At 38.7% G+C, this 21,678-nt stretch overlaps 1 protein-coding gene across 4 annotated transcripts in view; it reads left to right on the top strand.

Moving 5' to 3' along the window:
- exoc2 (exocyst complex component 2) overlaps positions 1-21,398 on the top strand; it is a 222,625-nt gene extending 201,227 nt beyond the window's left edge. For all 4 annotated transcript variants that reach the window (XM_052016796.1, XM_052016798.1, XM_052016799.1 and 1 more), the window contains exons 24-28: positions 10,133-10,188; positions 12,728-12,850; positions 16,579-16,640; positions 17,300-17,359; positions 21,241-21,398. In XM_052016796.1, coding sequence (XP_051872756.1) covers positions 10,133-10,188; positions 12,728-12,850; positions 16,579-16,640; positions 17,300-17,359; positions 21,241-21,334 — 395 coding nt within the window. In that variant the 3' untranslated portion in view covers positions 21,335-21,398. The remainder of the gene's footprint in view (positions 1-10,132; positions 10,189-12,727; positions 12,851-16,578; positions 16,641-17,299; positions 17,360-21,240) is intronic.
- Positions 21,399-21,678: the final 280 nt, after the last annotated feature.

Here is a 21,678-nt window from a genome sequence, read left to right as displayed (position 1 = left end):
GTGATTTGTTGAACATGGGAGTAGTTGATGGGAATGTGGGGAGAATAAAATAAGGTTAGTGATGGATTAATGTAAATGGGTACTTGATGGTCAGTGCAAACTCATTGGGCCGAAGGGCCTGTTTCCCTTCATTATAACTTGATAACACCAAAGATTGTTGTTCAACTATATTTCTAGGAGTTCTTTTGAATTTTCTCTGAGCAACAGAAAGGTATTTTTCTATCCAGAGCCCTTCTACCATTGCAAAAGTTATCTTCTCTGGAGCCAGTACTATTTTACCCACCACATTTTTTTTATTTTTTAGTATCTTTAAAATCATATATCCTGGTGGGATTTCAGGAATCAAAACCTTTCTGGACTGTAGTGGTCAACACATTGCTGGTATTCATTGTTCAGCATGTATCTGTCAATGCTGCTTGAATGAACAATTAGCACACTGCAACTTTGCTAAACAATTAGAACATCTAAGTGCAATGGAAGAGACTGCTGCTGACACAAAAAGTGCCAAAGATGCTATTGTATGATCACAGAGTTTTTGTAATAAAGGCTTATAATAGAAGATCATCCATTCAAGCTTAAAAGGGGAGCTGAGGGACACATATTAAGGGGAGTATATATTCAAGAAAGAATTCCACACAATGCAAGCTAATGAAATGAACTCTTTGACATAGGCTGACATCAAATAGTACATGTATACTGAAACAATGTATAAAATTCAGCAGAATTTTTTGATCTTTTGGTAGGAGGGAGAGTACCTCCCTCTTTGAGGAGTTCTTTGAGGAGGTGACCAGGAAGATTCATGAGGTTAGTGCAGTAGATGTGGTCTATATGGATTTTAGTAAGGCGTTTGACAAGGTTCCACATGGTAGGCTTCTTCAGAAGGTCAGAGGGCGTGGGATCCAGGGAGGCTTGGCTTTGTGGATTCAGAATTGGCTTGCCTGTAGCAAGCAGAGGTTGTGGTGGAGGGAGTGCATTCAGATTGGAGGGCTGTTACTAGCGGTGTCCCACAAGGATCTGTCCTGGGACCTCTACTTTTCGTGATATTTATTAATGACTTGGATGAGGGGATAGAAGAGTGGGTTAGCAAGTTTGCAGACGACACAAAGGTCGATGGTGTTGTGGATAGTGTTGGAGGACTGTCGAAGCTTGCAGAGGGATATTGATAGGATGCTGAGAAGTGGCAGATGGAGTTCAATCCGGAGAAGCGTGAGGTGGTACACTTTGGAAGGACAAACTCCAAGGTAGAGTACAAGGTTAATGGCAGGATTCTGGGTAGTGTGGAGGAGCAGAGGGATCTGGGGTTTCATATCCACAGATCACTGAAAGTTGCCTCACAGGTGGATAGGGTGGTTAAGAAAGCTTATGGGATGTTAGCTTTCATAAGTCGTGGGATCGAGTTTAAGAGCCGCGAGGTAATGATGAGCTCTACAAAACTCTAGTTAGACCACACTTGGAGTACTGTGTCCAGTTCTGGTCACCTCATTATAAGAAGGATGTGGAAGCTTTGGAAAGGGTACAGAGGAGATTTACCAGGATGCTGCCTGGATTGGAGAGTATGGATTATGAGGAGAGACTGGGGGAACTAGGTCTTTACTCTTTGGAGAGAAGGAGGATGAGGGGAGACATGATAGAGGTGTACAAAATATTAAGAGGAATAGATAGAGTAGACAGCGAGCGCCTCTTTCCCAGGGCACCAATGCTCAATACAAGAGGGCATAGCTTTAAAGTAATGGGTGGGAAGTTCAAGGGAGATATCAGAGGGAGGTTTTTCACCCAGAGAGTGGTTGGTGCATGGAATGCGCTGCCTGGGGTGGTGGTAGAGGCAGATACATTGGTCAAGTTCAAGAGATTGTTAGATAAGCATATAAGCAATTTAAAATAGGGGGATATGTGGGAGGAAAGTGTTAGATAGTCTTAGGTGTGGTTTAAAGGTCGGCACAACATGGTGGGCTGAAGGGCCTGTATTGTGCTGTATTGTTCTATGGTATGGTACCTGGTGGAGAGTGAGGAACAAGTTGACAGTGCTATTCAATAAGCAGACATCCATTTTGCAATCAGATTTGTACAGTAATCTCTGTCAATGAGGTTACTGTATCAATAACATACGTGTTTCAGGTCTTAGTCTAGATTTTGCAGACCAAGTGCGTTGTTTCATTGCCTTGACAGATTTGTATATTCCAATCTCCCTACAAATCTGTAAATGCATTTAAAGCTGATTACTTACAAATGAATCAACAGAAAAATGTATTAAATAGCAAGTTATAATAATTTGAATTATATGAGGCTTAAGGTGTCAGGTATGCTCTTACAGCCTTCATCTAGAGTGCAGTGATTGACTGTAATGTGATGCTTGTATAAGAGAACAAAATTCTAATATGCCAAAACCATCTTCATTGTTCTAGACTCCTTGGGGTTGATTGGCACCTACACCTGGCAAACATTAAGCCTTTGCATCTACATTGGTAATGATCTGTTTTTGATAATAGTAGTTGAGGGAGAAACGTTGGCAAAAATATTTACAGAGCTACCTACACTACTTTAAAAAGTCAAAGGGACATCTCATTGATCAGTTTAATGAGTAGACATGGATTAACTTTTCTTTAACCCTATCTCCAACAATGGAATACTCATTCACCACTGGGCTAACATTGCTAGCCCAGGCTATGTGTTCAAAATAGAGTGCAGGACTTAAGCCAACAGCATTCGAACTTAAAGGTGAGAAATTTATCAAGTAAATTAAGCTGGCTAAGTTTTTTTTCACCAAATCATCCATTTACTTGCTGTAAAACAGGATTTATGTTTTAAATTTCTTATGCAATTCAGTCCTCAACACACACCTCAATAACCCTAAGTTTACCTTTTCTTTCAGAGTACATCTTAAGAGGATTCTCATCAGAATCAAATTATTAATATTGTCCATTTCTTCAGATTATACATGCCAGCCGTTTCCCAATATATTTTTGCAGTTGTGTGCTCAATGTGAATAGTGGCATGAAATGGACTTCAGTGCCAGAGTGCAAGTAGAATCGAGTTGCTTGAAAACTAGCAAAGTTAATTGAAGGCTTATTTTTAAAAACTCAAGTAAGCGTGCAGACTCCCTGAAAGCTCTCAAAGTTCCCGCAGTGTTCACATGAGCCATAAATGGGAAACAATGGCTTTTAATCTCTGAATCACATGGTTTATCCTTGAAAATTTCACTTATGTATCTTGCTAGATCTTGCATCTTCTTAGATGTGATATTACCACAACCTACTCTAATGAACTTTTTACCTGTCTACATTACATTCATACCTCTCTCTTGAAAATACTTTAACTTTGTATGAATTTTGTGTATTAATCATACTAATATGACTCTTTCTATTTCATATTTTGTGAGACTGTTGGTTACTGGATGTTGTGGAACGGTTATAACCCCTTGTTCCTGTAAATGTAGTACTTGGGGACAGCCATCAGACTGACTCTATTTCTTCATTGGGTTACTGATCTTTACTATGATCACTAATGTCCAAAGGGAATTTCCAGTCAGTGGCTTGATTGGTTTGCTGAACACATGTGATACCAAAGATAATGGGTTACTAAGCGCTTTTGTTGTGTGGGTGGGGGCACTTTCTCTGGAGCATACAAAGTAAAATGTCATGCAGCAGCATATACCAAGGTCTTTCACAGGAGCTAAGAAAATGGTGTATTTTTATGTAAAGTTGTCCACCATGTATTTAGGTAATTTTCACAATGTTTTCTGCTCTCTTTCTCAAATACCTTTAAACCATTAGTAAACTGATGAGAGACAGGAGTCTATTTGCTTTGTGGGTTTCTGTCATCTTTAGATATCACAAATTGCAGGATTTACCTTTTGTCTCTGGAGAAGTAAGTAGCATCTGTTGGGGAAGCAGCCCTTGAGACAGCATGTACTTGCCACTTCAAAACTCTGTACATCAATTCACCATATCATTTAAAAAATTGCCTAACTCTCTCCAGTGTCCAATCCCACTTTTTGCAGTTCATTCTTTGAGCTCCTATTAATATTCCTTCTTAGAAAATGTGCAGGAAACATAACTACAGTGGTATGTGACTGTACAAAAATTAGTCTTAACAGTGTCGGTGGTGGTAGAAGGGAAGTAGGCAGGATTTCAAGCGATAGATAATCTATCTTTTTGCTCTGTGAATGTGCACATTGTCTCTTCATAGTTCCCTTATTTTTAAAGAAAAGCCCCTAATATAATTTCAGTACTAGGGAAAAAAAGAGAACATTTTGATTGGTAATAATATTAAAGGCCCTATGGAAAGGTCTGATTTCTGTGGATTATTCCGTCAAACAGAATAAAGGGAGACTCAGGCAAGGTCAAAACAAATGTCTCATAAATCATATGGTGGTTACTTATACTCTATTATTGATAAAGGACAAAATATAGCATCTGGGAACAGAAGAATCTATAACCGTTTTATTTAGTGATTTTTTTTAATTAATGGAAAGTGCTTGCAATTCTTTAGTCATTATGGTTGTAAAGTAACATTTGAGAGTATGAAACCTGTATGAGATCATATTATTCAATGAATATAACATTTCTCCACTGATGTTTTATTGTTATTTTGAATGTTTATAATTAACAAATCCCATTCAAGAAATGTATTTGTTACTTACAGTATAGGAATATATAAGAAATAAAGGAGGATTAGACCATTCAACCCCTCATTCCTGCTCTGTTATTCAATAAGCTCATCACTGATCTTTTTCCTCATGTCATTTTTCTGCATCAGTCCCATATTCCTTGTCTCAATATCCAAAAATCTATCTTTCTCTGTCTTGGATGTACTTAGCAACTGATGCTTAACTGCCTTCTTGAGCAGATAATGCCAAAGATTTGCTCCATTCTGGGTGAAGTAAAATCTCATTTTTGTCCTGAATGGCTGACTCCTTATTTTGAGATTGGGATCACCCCAGGTCCAGCACTGTGTAGGTCCTTAATGATCAGGCCAGAGCCAGTTTCCCTCAGTCTCCTCAAGGAATAAAGTCCTAGCCTGCCTAACCTCTCCCTATAACCCAGTCCCTTGTGTCCTGGCAACATCCTCGTAAATCTTTTCTGCACTCTTTCCAGGCTAATGGCATCTTACCTATAGCAGGCTGACCAAAACTGAACACAATATTCCAAGTGCAGCCTCACCAACATCTTGTAGAACTGCAATAAAACATCCCAATTTCTATCCTCAATGCCCTGACTGATGAAGGCCAGCATGCCAGAAACAGTCTTCAGCACCCTGTCTACCCATGGCACCACTTTCAAGGAACTATGTACTTGTATTCCCAGGTCCCTCTGTTCTACAACACTCCCCAGGGCCCTACCGTCCAATGTGAAAGTCCATCCCTGGTTTGACTTCCTAAAATGCAACACTTCGCACTTATCTGAATTAAATTGCATCTGCCATTCCTCGGCCCACTTACCCAGCTGATCAAGATCCTGCTGCAATTCTTGATAACTTCTTCACTTTCTGTTATACGATCTATCTTAGTGCCATCTGCAAACTTACTAGCCATGCCTTGTACATTCTCATCCAAATCATTGCTATAGATGACAAATAACAACGGGCCCAGCACCAAACCCTGAGGCACACCACCAGTCATGGGCCTCCAGTCCAAAAAATGACTTTCCACCATCACCCTTTGCATCCTCCCATCAAGCCAATTGTGTATCCAGTTAGCTAGCTCTCCCTGGATCCTACGCAATCTAACCTTCCAGAGCAGCCTCTAATGCAGAACTTTATCACAGGCCTTGCTGAAGTCCATGGAGATGATGTTGAAGCCCCCCCCCCCACCCCCTGCCCTCATCAACCTTTTTGATTACTTCTTCAAAAAACTCAAATTCATGAGACATGATCTCCCACGCACAAAGCTGTGCTGACTATCCCTAAGCAATCTGTCCAAATGTGTGTACATCTTATCCCTCAGAACTGCCTCCAATGACTTACCAACATACATTATTCTATAGAAAACTATCCCTTTTGCTCCAGTAACTATAAAAGACAAAACTTCATGACCAGTCCTCTTTCTATTAATACATTTTGTAATTAATGAAATATTGCTAAACATTCAATAACAGTAGAAATAGGAACTGCGATTTAACTATTGGAGTAAGCAAATGGAAACGACTCTCTTATTTTACAGGAACAGAAACTGCTCGTTACTGCAATTTGCAATATTTTTATTCTCTATATTTCCTACTAAATGAAACAAAAATGGATCCTTCATATTATTTTTGTTGAAATGTGTTTATTCTTGGTAGCTGTTGGAAACCCAGGTAGCTTGATAATCAGAACTCCAGACTTGAGCCTGTGCATCATTGAATGTCTGTTCATTAATAATTAATTCATGGATGTCATCTTGTTTCATAAGAACTCATCAATTCATCATGTTCTTACTTTCAAGACCATTAACTGTCCAGTGCCCTGCCAAAGAGAAAACTTATCCCCAAGATGTCACCTTAAAATTGTTTTGGTAAAGGATGTAATTATGTACTAATCTTTTCATCAGGGCTTCCAAAGTCACAATCAGGCAAAGTTTTAATCACATGTTCTGCTGGAGGTTGAAGTCAAGTCGAATTTATTGTCATGTGCACAAGTATGGTGAGGTACAGGTATAATGAAAACTTGCTGGCAGCAGCATCACAGGCACATAGTATAGACAACACACAGAATATAAATTATGCATAAATTATACAAGACAGTGAAGAGAGAGAAAAAAAGTGTGCAAAAACCTTAGTGCAAAAAAAAAAATCAAAGACACAATCAGAGACAGTGCAAGGTGCTTGCTTGTAAAAGATGCCTTGAGTTACCTGCTGTAGGTAGCCCAGATCCAGAAGCATAGAGGAGGGCAGGGAAAACTGCAGAACAGTAGACTGAGTTTTGGGCAAGGTCTTCAAATACCTCTTTCCTCAATTGACCAAAGGTAGTGCTAGCACATTGAAGGCAATGAAGAATTTCATCTCTGATCTTTGCTTTCACTGAGAAACAGTTCCCAGCTCTGGGAAATGGTTGAAAACTTCAAAGCCATGCATCAGAAGGGCACAGGAGCCCTGTGTAAGTGGTGATAGTAGTGTCAAACTGCCAAACAAGCTACCATCCACTCACCTTATGCATTAACTCATGCCCTGCCTGGGGAAGTGCTTCAGTCAACATAAAACTGGAGGAGAAGCAAGTCATTCCTGATCCCAGGGAACTGCCTAAGAAGAAGAATTTATAAAGCTGTTTGTAAAGGTATTTTCTTTCCAAATTTTTCTGAGAATTCTTCATTGTTGTAGATTAGGAAGTGCTGAGTTCAGGTCCGAAAGGGTATCAGGTTGGGAGGTCTTAAGGATCTCTGTAGATCGGAAGGTCCAGGTTGCTGTTTCTTGTGAGCTGCTTCTGAGTATGTTGTTGCCTTCCAGAAAATTGAAGAAGAAATGATGTTTGAAAGGATTGGTAACCACAGAACTGCAGTTGATTGTAAAGTTCAAGAGGTTACTCTTGTTACTGAGTGGAGCTGTATGTCAAAGAACTTGAAAAGTTGGTGTAAAAACTGGAGGCCCAGAATGGAGAACAATATTCAGCTGTTGGGAAGACCAGGGCCATGGCAGAAGTGTGGAGGATGGCAGCTTTTACACCCTAACCTGTGCCACTGATCTTGTTGACAATAGTTACTCCTGTGTTTGTATTTGGGCACTCGTTAATGAACAGCTGGGGAGTGGTCAAAGACACTCTGGGGGTTGTGGGGGTGGTGATGGAGGTCATTATGCACCTTCCCTTCACAAAAGTTAACATGAAGGATGTTTCATTGAAGTTGTCAAGATGGAAAACTGAGACAGTGGATTTGATAGCAGTGCCCATTTGTGTTAACTCTCTTAGATAGGCTTTGCCGGGAACTTAAAAGTTGTGCAGAGCAAACCTGGTTTAGCTCATGGGACAGATGAACTGTCTCTTGAGCTATCTGTAGAAATAATTGATGGCATATGAAACCAAAATAAATGAAGATATTAAATCTTGACACCTTTAAGCCATTTTACTGTATGAAGATTGAACAGCTGCATTTATTCATTTATTCATTACATGTATCTAAAAACAGGCCAAAGTTAAATTGCCACTTAAAATCATATCATATAATGTTCATTTTTGTGATAGATTCCAATGAGCTGCCAGAGAAAATGGTTGAGGCAGGTACAGTAACAATATTCAAAAGACATTTGGATGAGTACATGAATAGCAGGGATTTAGAAGGATATGAGCCAAATGCAGGCAAATGGGACTAGTTTGGTGGCCACCATCGTTAGTATGGGTGAGTTGGGCTGAAGGGCCTGTTTCCACGCTGTATTATTCTATGACTCTTTACTTTGTACAATTACTGACCTTGCAACTCTTCTTGATTTCTTCCCTCCTTCAGAAGAGAATGTCAAAGACTACTTGATGATAAGAACTACAGAAAATCTGTCAATAACTTGCTTCTTGTTCAAACTTTAAGACTTGTCATTGGATCTTCACTTGGCAATGACCAAAGGGTCAGATGTCTTGCAGATTGCATCAGTCTGAGTGTACTTTCTTGGAAACTGTACTTTCAGAACAATGATGATATGATTGTAATAGTTTGTAGAATAATTTTACTATTCAGTGTTGATAGCTTTAACATTAAGCCCATGTGTAAATGTTGCATAGAGTATTTAAATGACTTTTCATTAAACAGTAAAACTGATAATCTGTTTTCTGACCATTCAGAAACCCCAATGGTTCTGCACCTAGTCCAACAGGTGATGTTTACTGCACTCCCCACCTATTCACTGGGACCCTGATTCCCATATTTCTCATCCACTTGCCGGTGCCTGGTTCCCATGCTCCCTCTAAGTTCACCTGGTTCTTTTGGCTGTGCTCCCTTGCAACTTTCCAGGGCGGCCTTGTTTCCTGCATTCCCTTTAAACTTATCAGGTTCCCTGGAAAAGCTGTTATTTTACTGCATAGCGTCTCAAACAAAAAGGAATTATACATGTGTGGAATATTTATACAATATCATCTAATAGATCAAAAAATCTGCTAGTTTCGCACTACCAAAGTCCTGAGCATGCCACATGAATGCAGTTTTTTTACTGTATTTTCTTTACATGTCCCCATTTCTAGTCCTTATTTTCGTTATTATTATCTTAACATTATTTATAGCACTTCCATATCTACAAATGAAAATGTGCCATTATCTTTCTTTTAGTGCTCCCATTTTGTTGTAGGATACACGATTGATAAAATTGTTCATAAACTTTAAATACCAGTAATTTTGTTAATCAGCTGCCACAAATGGTATGCTTGCCACTTTGTATCATAGATGCAACCAGGGAAATCCTTGGTGTATTTTCAAGCATTATACTAGAAAAGATTGCATCAGGATTTATCACTTGTGGTGACAATGGTTTGGCTATATGTAGGATAACATTATAAATGGGCTTCCTGAATTCTGTTTCTTTGAACATGTATATATTGAGGCTAGAAACAGCTAGAAAAATATTCCCATTAACGGTGATTGCTGTTTTGAAAGAAAATACAGCAAGTTGTAACAATGAATTCCATCACTGGGGTTTTTCCTCATGTAATGTCTTTCACTTGTGGACTAATTGATACAGATTAGTATGATTGGACAATTATCATTGTATTGAGTGCTATGATTAGACAATAATTCCATTATCATTGATTATATCATGCAGTTACCAGGAAAGTACGTGAACCAAATGGCACTTGATCTTTTGCCATCCTCCAATTTTTATACTTCCATGACACTACTTCTGTTCTTGATCAAAATGAATAGTGCCACTGATTCCTTCTTTTCTGGGTCAAGATGTCAATCTGTATGGAGCAGTTTCATTAAGACTAACTTCTGTGTATTGTAATGGTTTGCTGAGGAAGTAAAAAATGGTATTGCTAGTGGTCTGGATGGAAATTATTTGCCTCGTACTTGAGCACAGAAGATGAACAGAAACTGATGTTTTGTCCTCATAACTCTGTTACAAGCAATTCCATCTGTTGATTTAACTTTTTTTTTCATTTTGTCAAATAATTAGTATTAATGAACAGTTTAATCAACTATTATAGGTCATAGAATTACACTAAGCATTATTTCAATTCTTTTTCTTAGGTGTCAGAACTTACTTAAAAGAGGCTTTAGTTAATATCATAGCTGTGCATGCAGAGGTAAGCTTTTAAAATTAATTTCCACAGTTACAATTTGCATTTTCATCTTGGATCTAAGTATTTCATAGCTATATGGAAGCAAGTTCCGAGCTGGCTTGTAAGTCAATGCCATTGCATTTCTACTTCAGAAATTTAAATCATTTAGAAACTTACAATATTTGGAGAGTACTGTGTAATTAATTTGCTTGCACACTGACCATATTGGAGTAATATCACCGCAGTAACATGAGCTAACCTTACCTGAGGAACAAGGGAGCATCAGACAGTCTTCTGTGCTCAGAGTTTACATGCATCATCTCTTTCACACTGTCAAGCATACTAAATCAAAATAAGGAAAGCTATGAACCCTGAAGTTATAATCTACCTTTCAGAAAACAGACCATTTGGCCCCTTGTTGATTCCTGTAGGAAACATTGAATGTGGAAAATTGATTGTGGATGTCACAAACTGTTATTGATCCACAAGGTTTAAAGGACATATATCTTTACCTTTTGGCTAGATGTCACTACTGAACAAAATTATTCGATTAATGCCCTTCAGGAAGTGAGGCAGGTTAAAGGGCAAGAATAAGAAAGTATTGCTGCAATTACTTGGAAGTTTGTTGAAACCACACCTGGGTGTCCAGATCTAAGTATATATGTTGTCCTTGAAGTGGTATAGTGAAAATTTACTTGAATATTCCTGGAATATGTGAAGAAACTGAATAGATTGTGTATTTATTCTCCAGAATTATAGAATAATAGAATCATTATGGCATAGGAGGAGGTAATTTAGCCCATCAAGTCTCTGGCACCTCTCTATTCAATCCCCTTCTCTTGATTTTTCCTCACCCTGTAAATTTATTTTCCTTAAGTGCATATCCATTTAAGTTTTGAAAGCTCTCCTTGACTCAGTTTCTATTATCCTTGCAGGCTGGTTAACTCCAGATCACTTCTACTCTGCAATAAAATAAGTTTTTCCCTTCCCCCTTGCATCTTTTGCCTATAGCTTTAGATCTGTGCTCCCTGATTCTTGAACTAAATATTAATGGGATTAGTTTTTCTCTGCTTACCTGTCTAAATGCATCTGGACTTTGTACACCTCTAGCCAGTTCTCCTCTCAACTTTCATTCTCAGCGCCAGTCCTTGGAACAATCTGGAGATGTGATTATTAGACACTCTTTCGAGTGGGCAGACGAAGACAACAGTGCTGTCATTGAAAAATTAAAAGGACTGGCCGTGTTTAAGGAGTGCGATATATCAGATAATGTAATTTTACAACCTCTCTCTGAGAGTTTCATTGGATATATGGCAGAGAGGGGAATACAACTGGATGTTGGTGAGGGGCGAGTCGCCAATTTTAACATTGACTGGAGGTCTGCAGAATTTGTGCGCTGGGCAGCGCAAATATATCAAGGTTCGGGCATAAAAGAGTTTAAAAATGATAAGATATCAAACGGATGGTTGAGGAGGCATACCGCCTGGAAGGGGTACCAGGTTGTGAACGCATTACTGTTAAGATGTGGCCAATACCCCACAAGATGTACACGCGGTAGGGGTAACCCCGAGGCATTGAAGACCTGTCGGAGATGTGGGATAGCCAATGAAACTCTGGCTCACATCTCCGGGCGATGTTTGGCGGTCAAGAACATTCGCATAAAAAGGCATAACAAGATTCTCGAAAGACTAAGGTCGAAGGCGGAACAATATCAATGGGTTCCTTATATGCTAACATCTCTCTTCCTTGGAATCATTGAATCAAATGTGCATCCTCTCTTAAGATTTTCACACTCTTCCAAAAGTGTAGTAACAGAACCTGACACAGCACTCCAGTTGTAGCTAACCAACATTTTATAAAAATTCAACTGAACTTTCCCGCTTTTGTATTCTATGCCTCTATGAAGCCAGAATCTGCTATATTTTACTAATTGCTGTCTTGATATGTCCTGCAACTTATGTACACATACACCCAGGTCCCTTTGTTTCTGCATACCCTATAGAACTATGTCATTTAACTTGTATTGTTGCCTCTTGTTCTTAGTACCAGGATTCAGAGGAGATTTACCAGGATGCTGCCAGGATTAGAGAACATGTCATATGAGGAAAGGTTGAGCGAGCTAGGGCTTTCCTCTTTGGAGCGATGCAGAATAAGAGGCAATTTGATAGAGGTGAATAAGATTATGAGGGGCATAGATAGAGTGGATAGCCAGCACCTTTTCCTCAGGGTGGCAATCAGTTTAAGGTCAGAGGAGGAAAGTTTAGGGGAGATGTCAGAGGTAAGTTTTTTTACACAGAGAGTGGTGGGTGCCTGGAATGCACTGCCGCGGGTGGTGGTAGAGGCTGATACAATGGGACATTTAAAAGACTCTCAGACAGGCACATGGATGTAAGAAAAATGGAGGGTTGTGGGCTGTGTAGGAGGGAAGGATTAGATTGATAATGGAGTAGGTGTTTATATAGGTCAGCACAACATCGTGAGCTGAAGGGCCTGTACTGTGCTGTACTGTTCTATGTCGATAACCCCACATCTTTTTTAACACAATCTATTTTGTAAACTTCAGGTGTTTACAATTTCTAAGGAACTTGTCCCAAGGGTTCTTTCACAGATCATAGAAGCTGTTGCTGAAGAAATGAGCCGATTGATGCAGTGCGTATCATCCTTTAGTAAAAATGGAGCATTACAGGTATTGACTCTTTAAATTTATTTTACCCTTAATTGTATTTCCATAATAAGGAAAATATAATCACTGACTCAGAATAGTTAATTAATTGTGGCAATTAATGATATTAACTTTTTTAATGTGAGGGGCTGTTTCGTTACAGCAAAGTTGCTATGTAATCTGTTCCTCCAATCCTTAAAACGTTAAACTTAGTATGTGAATAAAATTAATGTGACCTGAGTACATCACTAGAATGATAATAATTCATTAAGAAACCAATTTACAAATTACAGAGCTATTTTAAAGCCTAGGCATGATTTTCTTTTCTTTCCACTGCCCTAAAGTCAAACATTTAATATTGTCAAATGTTCAGTGCATCCCCACCCCTATCCTTCAGATCTGTGTGATTGATCCAAAATGAAATCAGAGTTCCTGTCTGTGCTAAATGCGGGGAAGGAGATGTTTGCCGAAATGCACTGGTGCAGCTATCATTCAGTGCACTTGCACATAGATACCATAAACAAAAACTTTCTAAGACCTATAGTATAATGCACTTGTACCATTCTAGTTCTTTGTGTAAATATTCTATTCAACAATTGAATATTTATTGATCTGTTTATGCAATATTTTTCTATATCCCACCCCTATTTCCAAATAAAATCCTCCACCCATTTCTCTGACAAATGTAATTATTGTATAATCACTGAAATTGTTTGTTGCGCCCTGGGGTTTCTCCTGTTATTATACCAGAAGTCAGAAAAAGTAGGGAGATTGGGTAACAAAGCCTGGATTCCATTGGCCAGCCCCTTCTCTGCCATGTCAATGGATGTAGGGAGTTGCTGATCAAACTGTTTGTTTCCCCTGCTCTCAGATGATGGTATCTCCAACCCAAGGGAAGGCCAGTGACAAATTCTCTTGATTTGTTGATTAAGGAGCCTGGTAATGACTTTCTATCCTTCCATTATGTTCACATAACTAAGGAAATTTCTGCTCCAGTTCAAGGCATTCAATGTAAATAATAATGCAATGCTCAGATTTGTTTTTCCCTTTAACTGTCTCTTTTTCTTGGTATCAACATTGGTTTAGTAGTTGCATCCTTCAACACTTCATCACTTTGGTGGTATTCTCAACAAGTGATGCTCTGATGAAAGTGTTGTCTTTTGAATGATTTGCTAAACCAAGATGTTAAATCATGCCCTTTTCTCATAACTCATATGGATGAAAATGTTCTGTAGTATATACACAAAATTTTCACCAGTGTCCTTGTTAATATTTGCCCAGATGTTTATCAGCAATATAATGAAAACTACCTTCAATACCCTGTAAAAGTCAGCAGAAAGCATCCAAGTCATCATACAGTGGTTTTAACATAAAGCAGTTCATGACAGAAATTACTATGAATAAAACTTATCTGATCACATCTGGTCGTGTTTTGGCTGGCATACTGAAAGTGACAGTCGTTCTGCAAAAAGAACTGTAGCAAAAGAACCAAATCCAGCACAAGCAGCAGCAAAGTTGAAATCTTTTGTTTCTGCAAGGCTTGGAAATGGCTTTTGAAATAAATTTATTAAAACATAGGTATGAACAGAGCCTTCACATAAGAACTTGTATGCAAAATATCAGATACCCCCCCCCCCCCAAAAAAAAGCTTTACTCATCAGAAATCTGGAATCAGTAGTTCATGGTTTCTGACACCTTTGAATATGTGCTGTATGCTGCAACAGCCCTTACAGGCTAATGTCTTATGCATGTATTCAGAAACAGTGCCACAGCATCCGAAAAAATAGCTCAGTCAGTCATGGATGTGAAATGATGTCATAACAACCGGACATCCAATTGGTGGTGCAATGAATTTGAGCCAATACTCACCTGTTCCTATGTCACTAAGAAGAGAAGTGCTAAATCAATGCCCAATGGTCTGTTCTCTCAAAGCCTTTGTAAGTCAGGTGCAGTTATAGTCTGGAGACTTGCAGACTGAACAGTATCAGAGCTGTATGTGTGGCAAGAAGTTAGAAATGAATACACCTGTGAGATATGACAAGTTGCCTTTGCCTTTGATGTCTAACCCTTGGTGATTACAGAATGCAAGTCACTATCTGATAATATTTGCAGTTATCAATTGCAGTTTGAATTAGCAGAACATCTGAGATCTGATATGGATAAGAGTCTCAAACTCAAACTTTTATTAAACTACTTGTAACTGTATAGCATATCCAGGAACTTGAAAGGCTACAATAGCCTTAATTTTTCTAATTAATCTCAGTTGAAGAATAAATTTGGCAGTGATTAAAGGATAGGTGGACATTAGACACTGAATAACGATGATTTAATGTTATTTTTGTAACGGAATATTTTTACGTTTCATTTGTTCTACTGTTCTGTATCAAGTAGTAGGGTTGTTGATTTCCACTCTTAAGGCCTTCCCAATAAGTGAAATGTGAACCAAGTGTTTGAGAGTGCAGCATTGTACAGTTAATCTGTAACATAGATTGTTTGAACTTCAATTGGCTGGAACGCTCTCCATATGATTCAGTTTGCTAATTCCAAAATTGCTGAATTTTCCCCAGTTGGTTCCACCAGTATTCCTCTTGCATTGTTTGTGAGACATGGAATTGATGATTAGAAGTGTGCACAACCAGTTCTGGCCAGTGCCCTCTGGTTTTCTTTCTTTCTTCATGTTGTTCCATCCAGTGAAAAGTACTTGTCTTCCATTTTATGTTGTCTTTGATTTTGCAGTTAAAATCAAAATCTCTCCTTGTGGGAAAATCTAGCTAAAATCTGCACTCTGCCAATAACTGCCAATACTTACTCATTTATTGAGATGCTAATTCTTATCAATGATATGCAAACTGCTGAGATATCTTTGATGCAACTTTATGCTCACCACTTATTCCACAGTGCTATGAAATAATTTAGGCTGAAAGGTAGGATTTAAGTTTATTTTCAAGCTGGGTAATCTAAGGATGAAGTAGGGGAACTTAAAGTTGCATTTCAAGCATTGTGTGACATACATACAGGGAAGTTTTGTAATGACTGGTGTATCATTGGATAAAACCCAAAAATGCTAAAAATTCCAACTGTTAAATGCCCTTTTATCTAGATAGGCATATACTCTATTTAAAACAGTGACTTTTTTCATAAAATATTCCAGCAGTTATTTTAATTGGATGTCAAGGCAAATGTTATGTTGCTTTTTATTGCAAGGGGGTTGAAATGCAAGAGTAAGGAAGTCTTTCTCACATTGCTCCCTAACTAAAGCATATACTTGCATTGGAGTAAGAGCAGCTCAGAATGATACCAGAAATAAGAGGTGTTGAAATAAGAGAAAACAAATGATCACCAACATTCGACAGGAGATGTGATCTCATTGAGATGCACTACATTCGAGGGATAGATACTGATAAGCAGTTTCCTCTGAATAAGCAGTCTCGAACCAGGAGGCATTGTGTCAGGCAAAGGGATAGCCATTAGGACTGAGGATGGAAGTAATTTTTCTTAGCCAAAGACCTGCTTTTAAACCTTCGGAATTCTCTTGCTGCAAAAGGCTGTGGATGCTCTGCTGTTACATCTAAGGTCAAGACTGATAGATTTTTGAACATGAAGGGATCAAAGCAAATTAGCTGAGTCACAGAATTAATCATCTTATTCAATTGTGAAGCAGACTGGAGGAGCCATTTGGCCTACTCCCGCTTCTGTTTCTTATGTTCTTAAGGCATATTGATCACAGTTGTAAGATGTGTTTCTTTGTTTAGGCCAAACTGGAAATATGTGCCCTTAGAGATGCTGTTGCCTCATTCCTGACTCCTGAGAGCACGTAAGAAGGAACTTCAGTGTTGTATTTTTCGCTATTTGATTACTTGACTTTCAACAGAGATTTTTGGGAAAAATAGTTCAATTAATTATAAAAGCATTTTTAATAGTCAAAACACACTGGCATTTTCCAACAAGATCATTCAATGTCTGCATCAACTTGACATTCTAGTCCAAAACAAGTAAAGAAAATACTTCTGATGCTGCCTTTTGTAGGGGTGTAATGAAATACTGTAGGCATTGTATTTATGGGCTGCTTAAGGGTTTTGTGTATAACTATGTTAAAGTATCAGTTGTTCAGGGGAGCTGAAATGCATTCAAATAATACAGGTAGCCATATCTAGAGTTGCCCATCTTGCATATTGTGCAAAATACAGTAAATTCTGAAGAAACAAAACTGCAATTACAAATAAGAGATCGGTTTAACTCATTTTATACTGGATATTCAGTAAGGAAGACTCTGATGTAAAAATCCATGTGTTTTTTTTTATATAAAAGGCAGAATTTAATAAATCAGTATTTAATCTTCTTATACGTTGCCTGATCTTATGTAAGTGCTGATTTTCCCAAATAAATGAATTTTTGAATCTCCATTAACAGTTCCATATATTTTAATATTTACCTGTTATTTGTAAATCCATTTGTCTTTCTTTGTTTCCTTAGTTCTAGCTTCAAACAGGCCCTTGAAGCACTGCCTCAACTTCCCAATGGAGCAGATAAAAAGTAAGTTTTGAGAAGATTCTATGGTTACTGTCATTGAAGAGCTTAAGAGTTTTTCAAATAGATGCTAATTGATTGGTGTTTGACAACGGTCATAGTAGTCATTGTTCTGTTGCCCATTCCTGATACTCCTGGTTTAAAATTCATTGTAAATAGATTTTTCTATCACAATCAAACAAACTATAAATATTCCAACAGGTGGGAATATGGGGAGAATTAAATGAATGGGATTAATACAGGGTTAATGTTAGTGGTTGCATGTGGACTCAGTGAACTGGAGGGCCTGTTTCTTTGCTGTATTATTCTATGAGAAAAGTAAGATTACTGTGGAGTATTGGCATGTCAAGCAGCTAGGTCAGTCACAGCAGCTGGGAAGGGTGCAAGTCCAAACAGTTTTCCCAGGTGACCTTTTAAAAATAACAGTCACAGCACCCTGTCCTTTGGATCACATGGGCCAGAGTTCTGAGTTTTCAAAAACCAAATCAGATCTATAAAAGGAGTATTATTTTGGGACTAAGTTGGTGATCAAAAGTTGCTTTTGAATCACTGATTCAACAGTCTTTCAGTGTACTTTAGGCCAAAGTAGTATCTGTGATTAAACAATGACATTCCTAAATTCTTCCCAAGTAGTCTGGGAATAGAATATGCATTCCAAAACTCACACAAAAATAAAGAGAGAAGACTGTAATTACTTTGGCCCTGTGTTTGATGTTAGCACTTCCTTGCCGTCCAGCAACTTGAGGTAGCTAATTGATAACTTTATAATGACCACAATGGAATGTTCCTATTAAAACAAGATACCAAGACACATTTCCCACCCAAGAGAATTTTGTTTTGGACATCCAAAACACTGTCAATGACTGGCCAGATTACAGGATATTGGGGAAAGCAGACCTCAGAACTTTTTAAGCTCATTGAAGCAATTATCTTCAACATTACAAATGCCAGGCTACTTCTTACAAAACTCCTTTACCTTACCCCATCCAGAAGATTTCCTACCAGTTGATTTTGAAAGAAAAATTAAATGAAAACTCGTTTACAGATCTTCTCACCAGACATATTACGAGTTAGCATGATCACAATGGCTGAATTTTAACTGAGTTATCAGAAGGTAGCCTTTTAAAAAAAAATATTGAAAAGTGGCAGAAGTGTCTTTTGGATAAGCCAACCACTTAGTGTTGGACACTAGCATCAATGAATGAGAAACAACACACCTAAAGATTAATAATGTATTGCGATAGTTCCACTTTGGAGTTGATGGGTGCTTTTCAAAATATTTATCATAGAGCAATACAACGTGGCTTCAGTAACTTTGGCCCAACGAGTCCATGCCAACCATGGTGCCCATCCAGCTAATCCTAACTTCCTGCGTTTGGCCCATATCCCTCTAAGCCTCGGCCCTCCATGTACCTATCTAAGTGCTTCTTAAATGATACTATTGCATCTGCCTCAACCAGTTCCTCTGGCAGTTCATTCCATATACTCACCACCCTCTGCATGAAAAAGTTGCTACTTGGGTCTCTTTTAAATCTTTCACCCTAAACCTATGCCCCCCAGTTTTGGACTCCCCTACCCTGGAGAAAAGACTGTTTCTATCCACCTTATCTATGCCTCTCATAATTTTGAACATTTCTATAAGATCGCCCCTCATTCTCCTATGTTCCAAGAAAGAAAGACCAAGCCTGGCCAACCTCTCCCTATAACTCAGGCCCCCTAGTCCTGGCAACATCCTCATAAATCTTTTCTGCACTCTTTCCAGTTTAATCACGTCCTTCCTGTAATAGGGTGACCACAAGTGTACGCAGTACTCCAAGTGTAGCCTCCCCATCAACTTGTACAACTGCAACATAATGTCCCAACTCCTATATGCAATGCTCTGACTGATGACTAAATGCCTTTTTCAACACCCTGTCTACCTGTGACACCGCTTTCAACGAGCTATGCATTTGTACTCCCAGGTCCCTCTGTTCCATTACCCTCCCTAGTGCCCTACTATTCATAGTACAAGTCCTACGCTGGTTTGACTTTCCAAAATGCATCACCTCACACTTATCTGGATTGAAATCCACTTGCCACTCCTTGGCCCACTTCCCTAATTGACCAAGATCCCCCTGTAATCTATGATAACCTTATTCACTATCAACCACACCTCCTAATTTCGTGTCATCCACAAACCTATTGATCAAGCCTTGTGCATTTGCGTCCAAATCGTTTGTATAAATAACAAATAACAAGGGTCCCAACACAGAACCTTGCGGCACACCACTCGTCACCAGCCTCGATTCTGAGAAATAACCTTCAGTCACCACACTCTGCTTCCTACCTCCAAGCCAATTCTGAATCCACCTAATGAGCTCTCCCTGGATTCCATGGGACCTAACCTCCCAGACCAGCCTACCATGCCGGACCTTGTTGAAGGTCTTGCTAAAGTCCAAATAGACAACGTTTCCTCATCTACTCTTTTGGTTACCTCTTCAAAAAAAAACTAAAAGATTCGTCAAGCACAACTTTCCACGCACAAAGCCATGCTGACTCCTCCTAATCAGACTGATAGATCCTGTCCCTCAAAATTCCCTCCAATAACTTCCCCATTATTGACGTCAGGCTGACCGGCCTGTAGTTCCCTGACTTGTCCTTGCAATCCTTCTTAAACAATGGAACAACATTAGCCACCTTCCAGCAAGCATCTCTGCAAGGGCTTATCTCTTAAGAAACCACGATTTTCTCCTCCGTGTAAACAGTGGAGAAATCTTCATTAAAAATCCCATCCATCTCCTGCGGCTTGAGACATAAGTGACCCTGCTGATCTCTAAGGGGACCCGCGCTCTCCCGGCCATCCTTTTACTCTTAATATAGCTATAGAACCTCTTGGGATTTTCCTTAACCTTACCTGCCAAATCCGTCTCATAACCTCTCTTTGCTCTCCTGATTTCCCTCAAGTGTATTCATAATCTTTTTATAGTCATCAAGGGATTCACTCGTACCCGACCTCCCAAACCCAATGTCTGCTTCCTTTTTCTTGACCTGAACCTCAATATCTTTTGTCAGCCAGGGTTCCCTAAACTTGATAGGTTTACCCTTTGCCCTAACAGGAACATGCTGCCCCTGGACTCTTGATATCACACTCTTAAAAGCCTCTTAAAAGATGTGCTGAGAGGTAATGATTTCTGTTCCAAAGTATATAATGTAATTCAAAAGTAATTCTGTAGCCTTAAAGTAATGCAACAACACTTCCAATTCAATGTGATTACCACACAATTAAAAAGGAACTTATCACAAATATTGAGTCAGGAAAACAAAGTTCACTTGGATTTTGATTACTTTGTTGCAAATGCTGTGAGTTCTCTGAATTGAAGCAGGGATGTATGCCAATAAATATAATTTCAAAGATCGCGAAATTGTGGCAAATGAGGTTACTAAAACCTCGGGCACAATCATGCTGGCCCAGTTCCCCAGCCTGACTTGCTGCCCATTGATGGCCCACAGCCACACATACCGAAGCCTGATGTGAAGATGCAATCTCACTGGCCTTCCCCGTCCCCACATTCACCCAACTCCCATGAATCAGTATCACAAATCCATGTCACTCAAGCTCATCTCTCCAATTAGGTTTTAGTTATTTTTAAGTTTCCTTTTCAGAATTAAGAAAACAGGGTTTCTATCCATGAGTGATGGGTAGCATTAATAATGGAGCAAGCTTACGTGAGATGGGTGCAGTAATTGTCAATTAAACTGAGAGACTGATTGATTGAAATATTTATGGGCAAGATTAATTATTTTTTTTTATAAGTTAACGATAATTGTCTGTCAGAAAATGTATTAAAATAAAATGTGGCAGCCCATGATCAGGTGTGGAATGTATATTGATTGCCTTTTCATTTTAGATTACTCGAAGAGCTCCTGAACAAATTCAAGAGCAGCATGCACCTACAGCTCACTTGCTTTCAACCTTCCTCACGAAGCATGGTAAAGACTTAATGATGACAAAGTCCAGGGACATAAATTTCTGATGCCAAACTAAGTAGCATAACTTGAGAAAGAATTGTTAAAAAAAAAAGTTGTACTTCCAATATCCTCCTGCCAAGAGATTAAATTCTCTCCTAAAAAGGCTGAAATTCAAAGCAATTCCTGCAGCATATTGTGTTTTATTGATGTTTGTCAAGCACATTTAGCAATGTAGAAGCTTATAATTGTTAGTAATTTAACTTTGTAATATTTAGTGCTCCAACCCTATTCTTAAAAACTTTAAATACGTTTCAAATTGCATGTTATATTTCACAGGGAAATAACTTAAAAAGATAAAACACTTTAAGCTCATTTTG

This window comes from Pristis pectinata, chromosome 5 (assembly GCF_009764475.1).
Source record: "Pristis pectinata isolate sPriPec2 chromosome 5, sPriPec2.1.pri, whole genome shotgun sequence".
NCBI lineage: Eukaryota > Metazoa > Chordata > Chondrichthyes > Rhinopristiformes > Pristidae > Pristis > Pristis pectinata.
The sequence above is the reverse complement of the archived record's forward strand: the minus strand, read 5'-3'. Positions and strand labels throughout refer to the sequence as shown.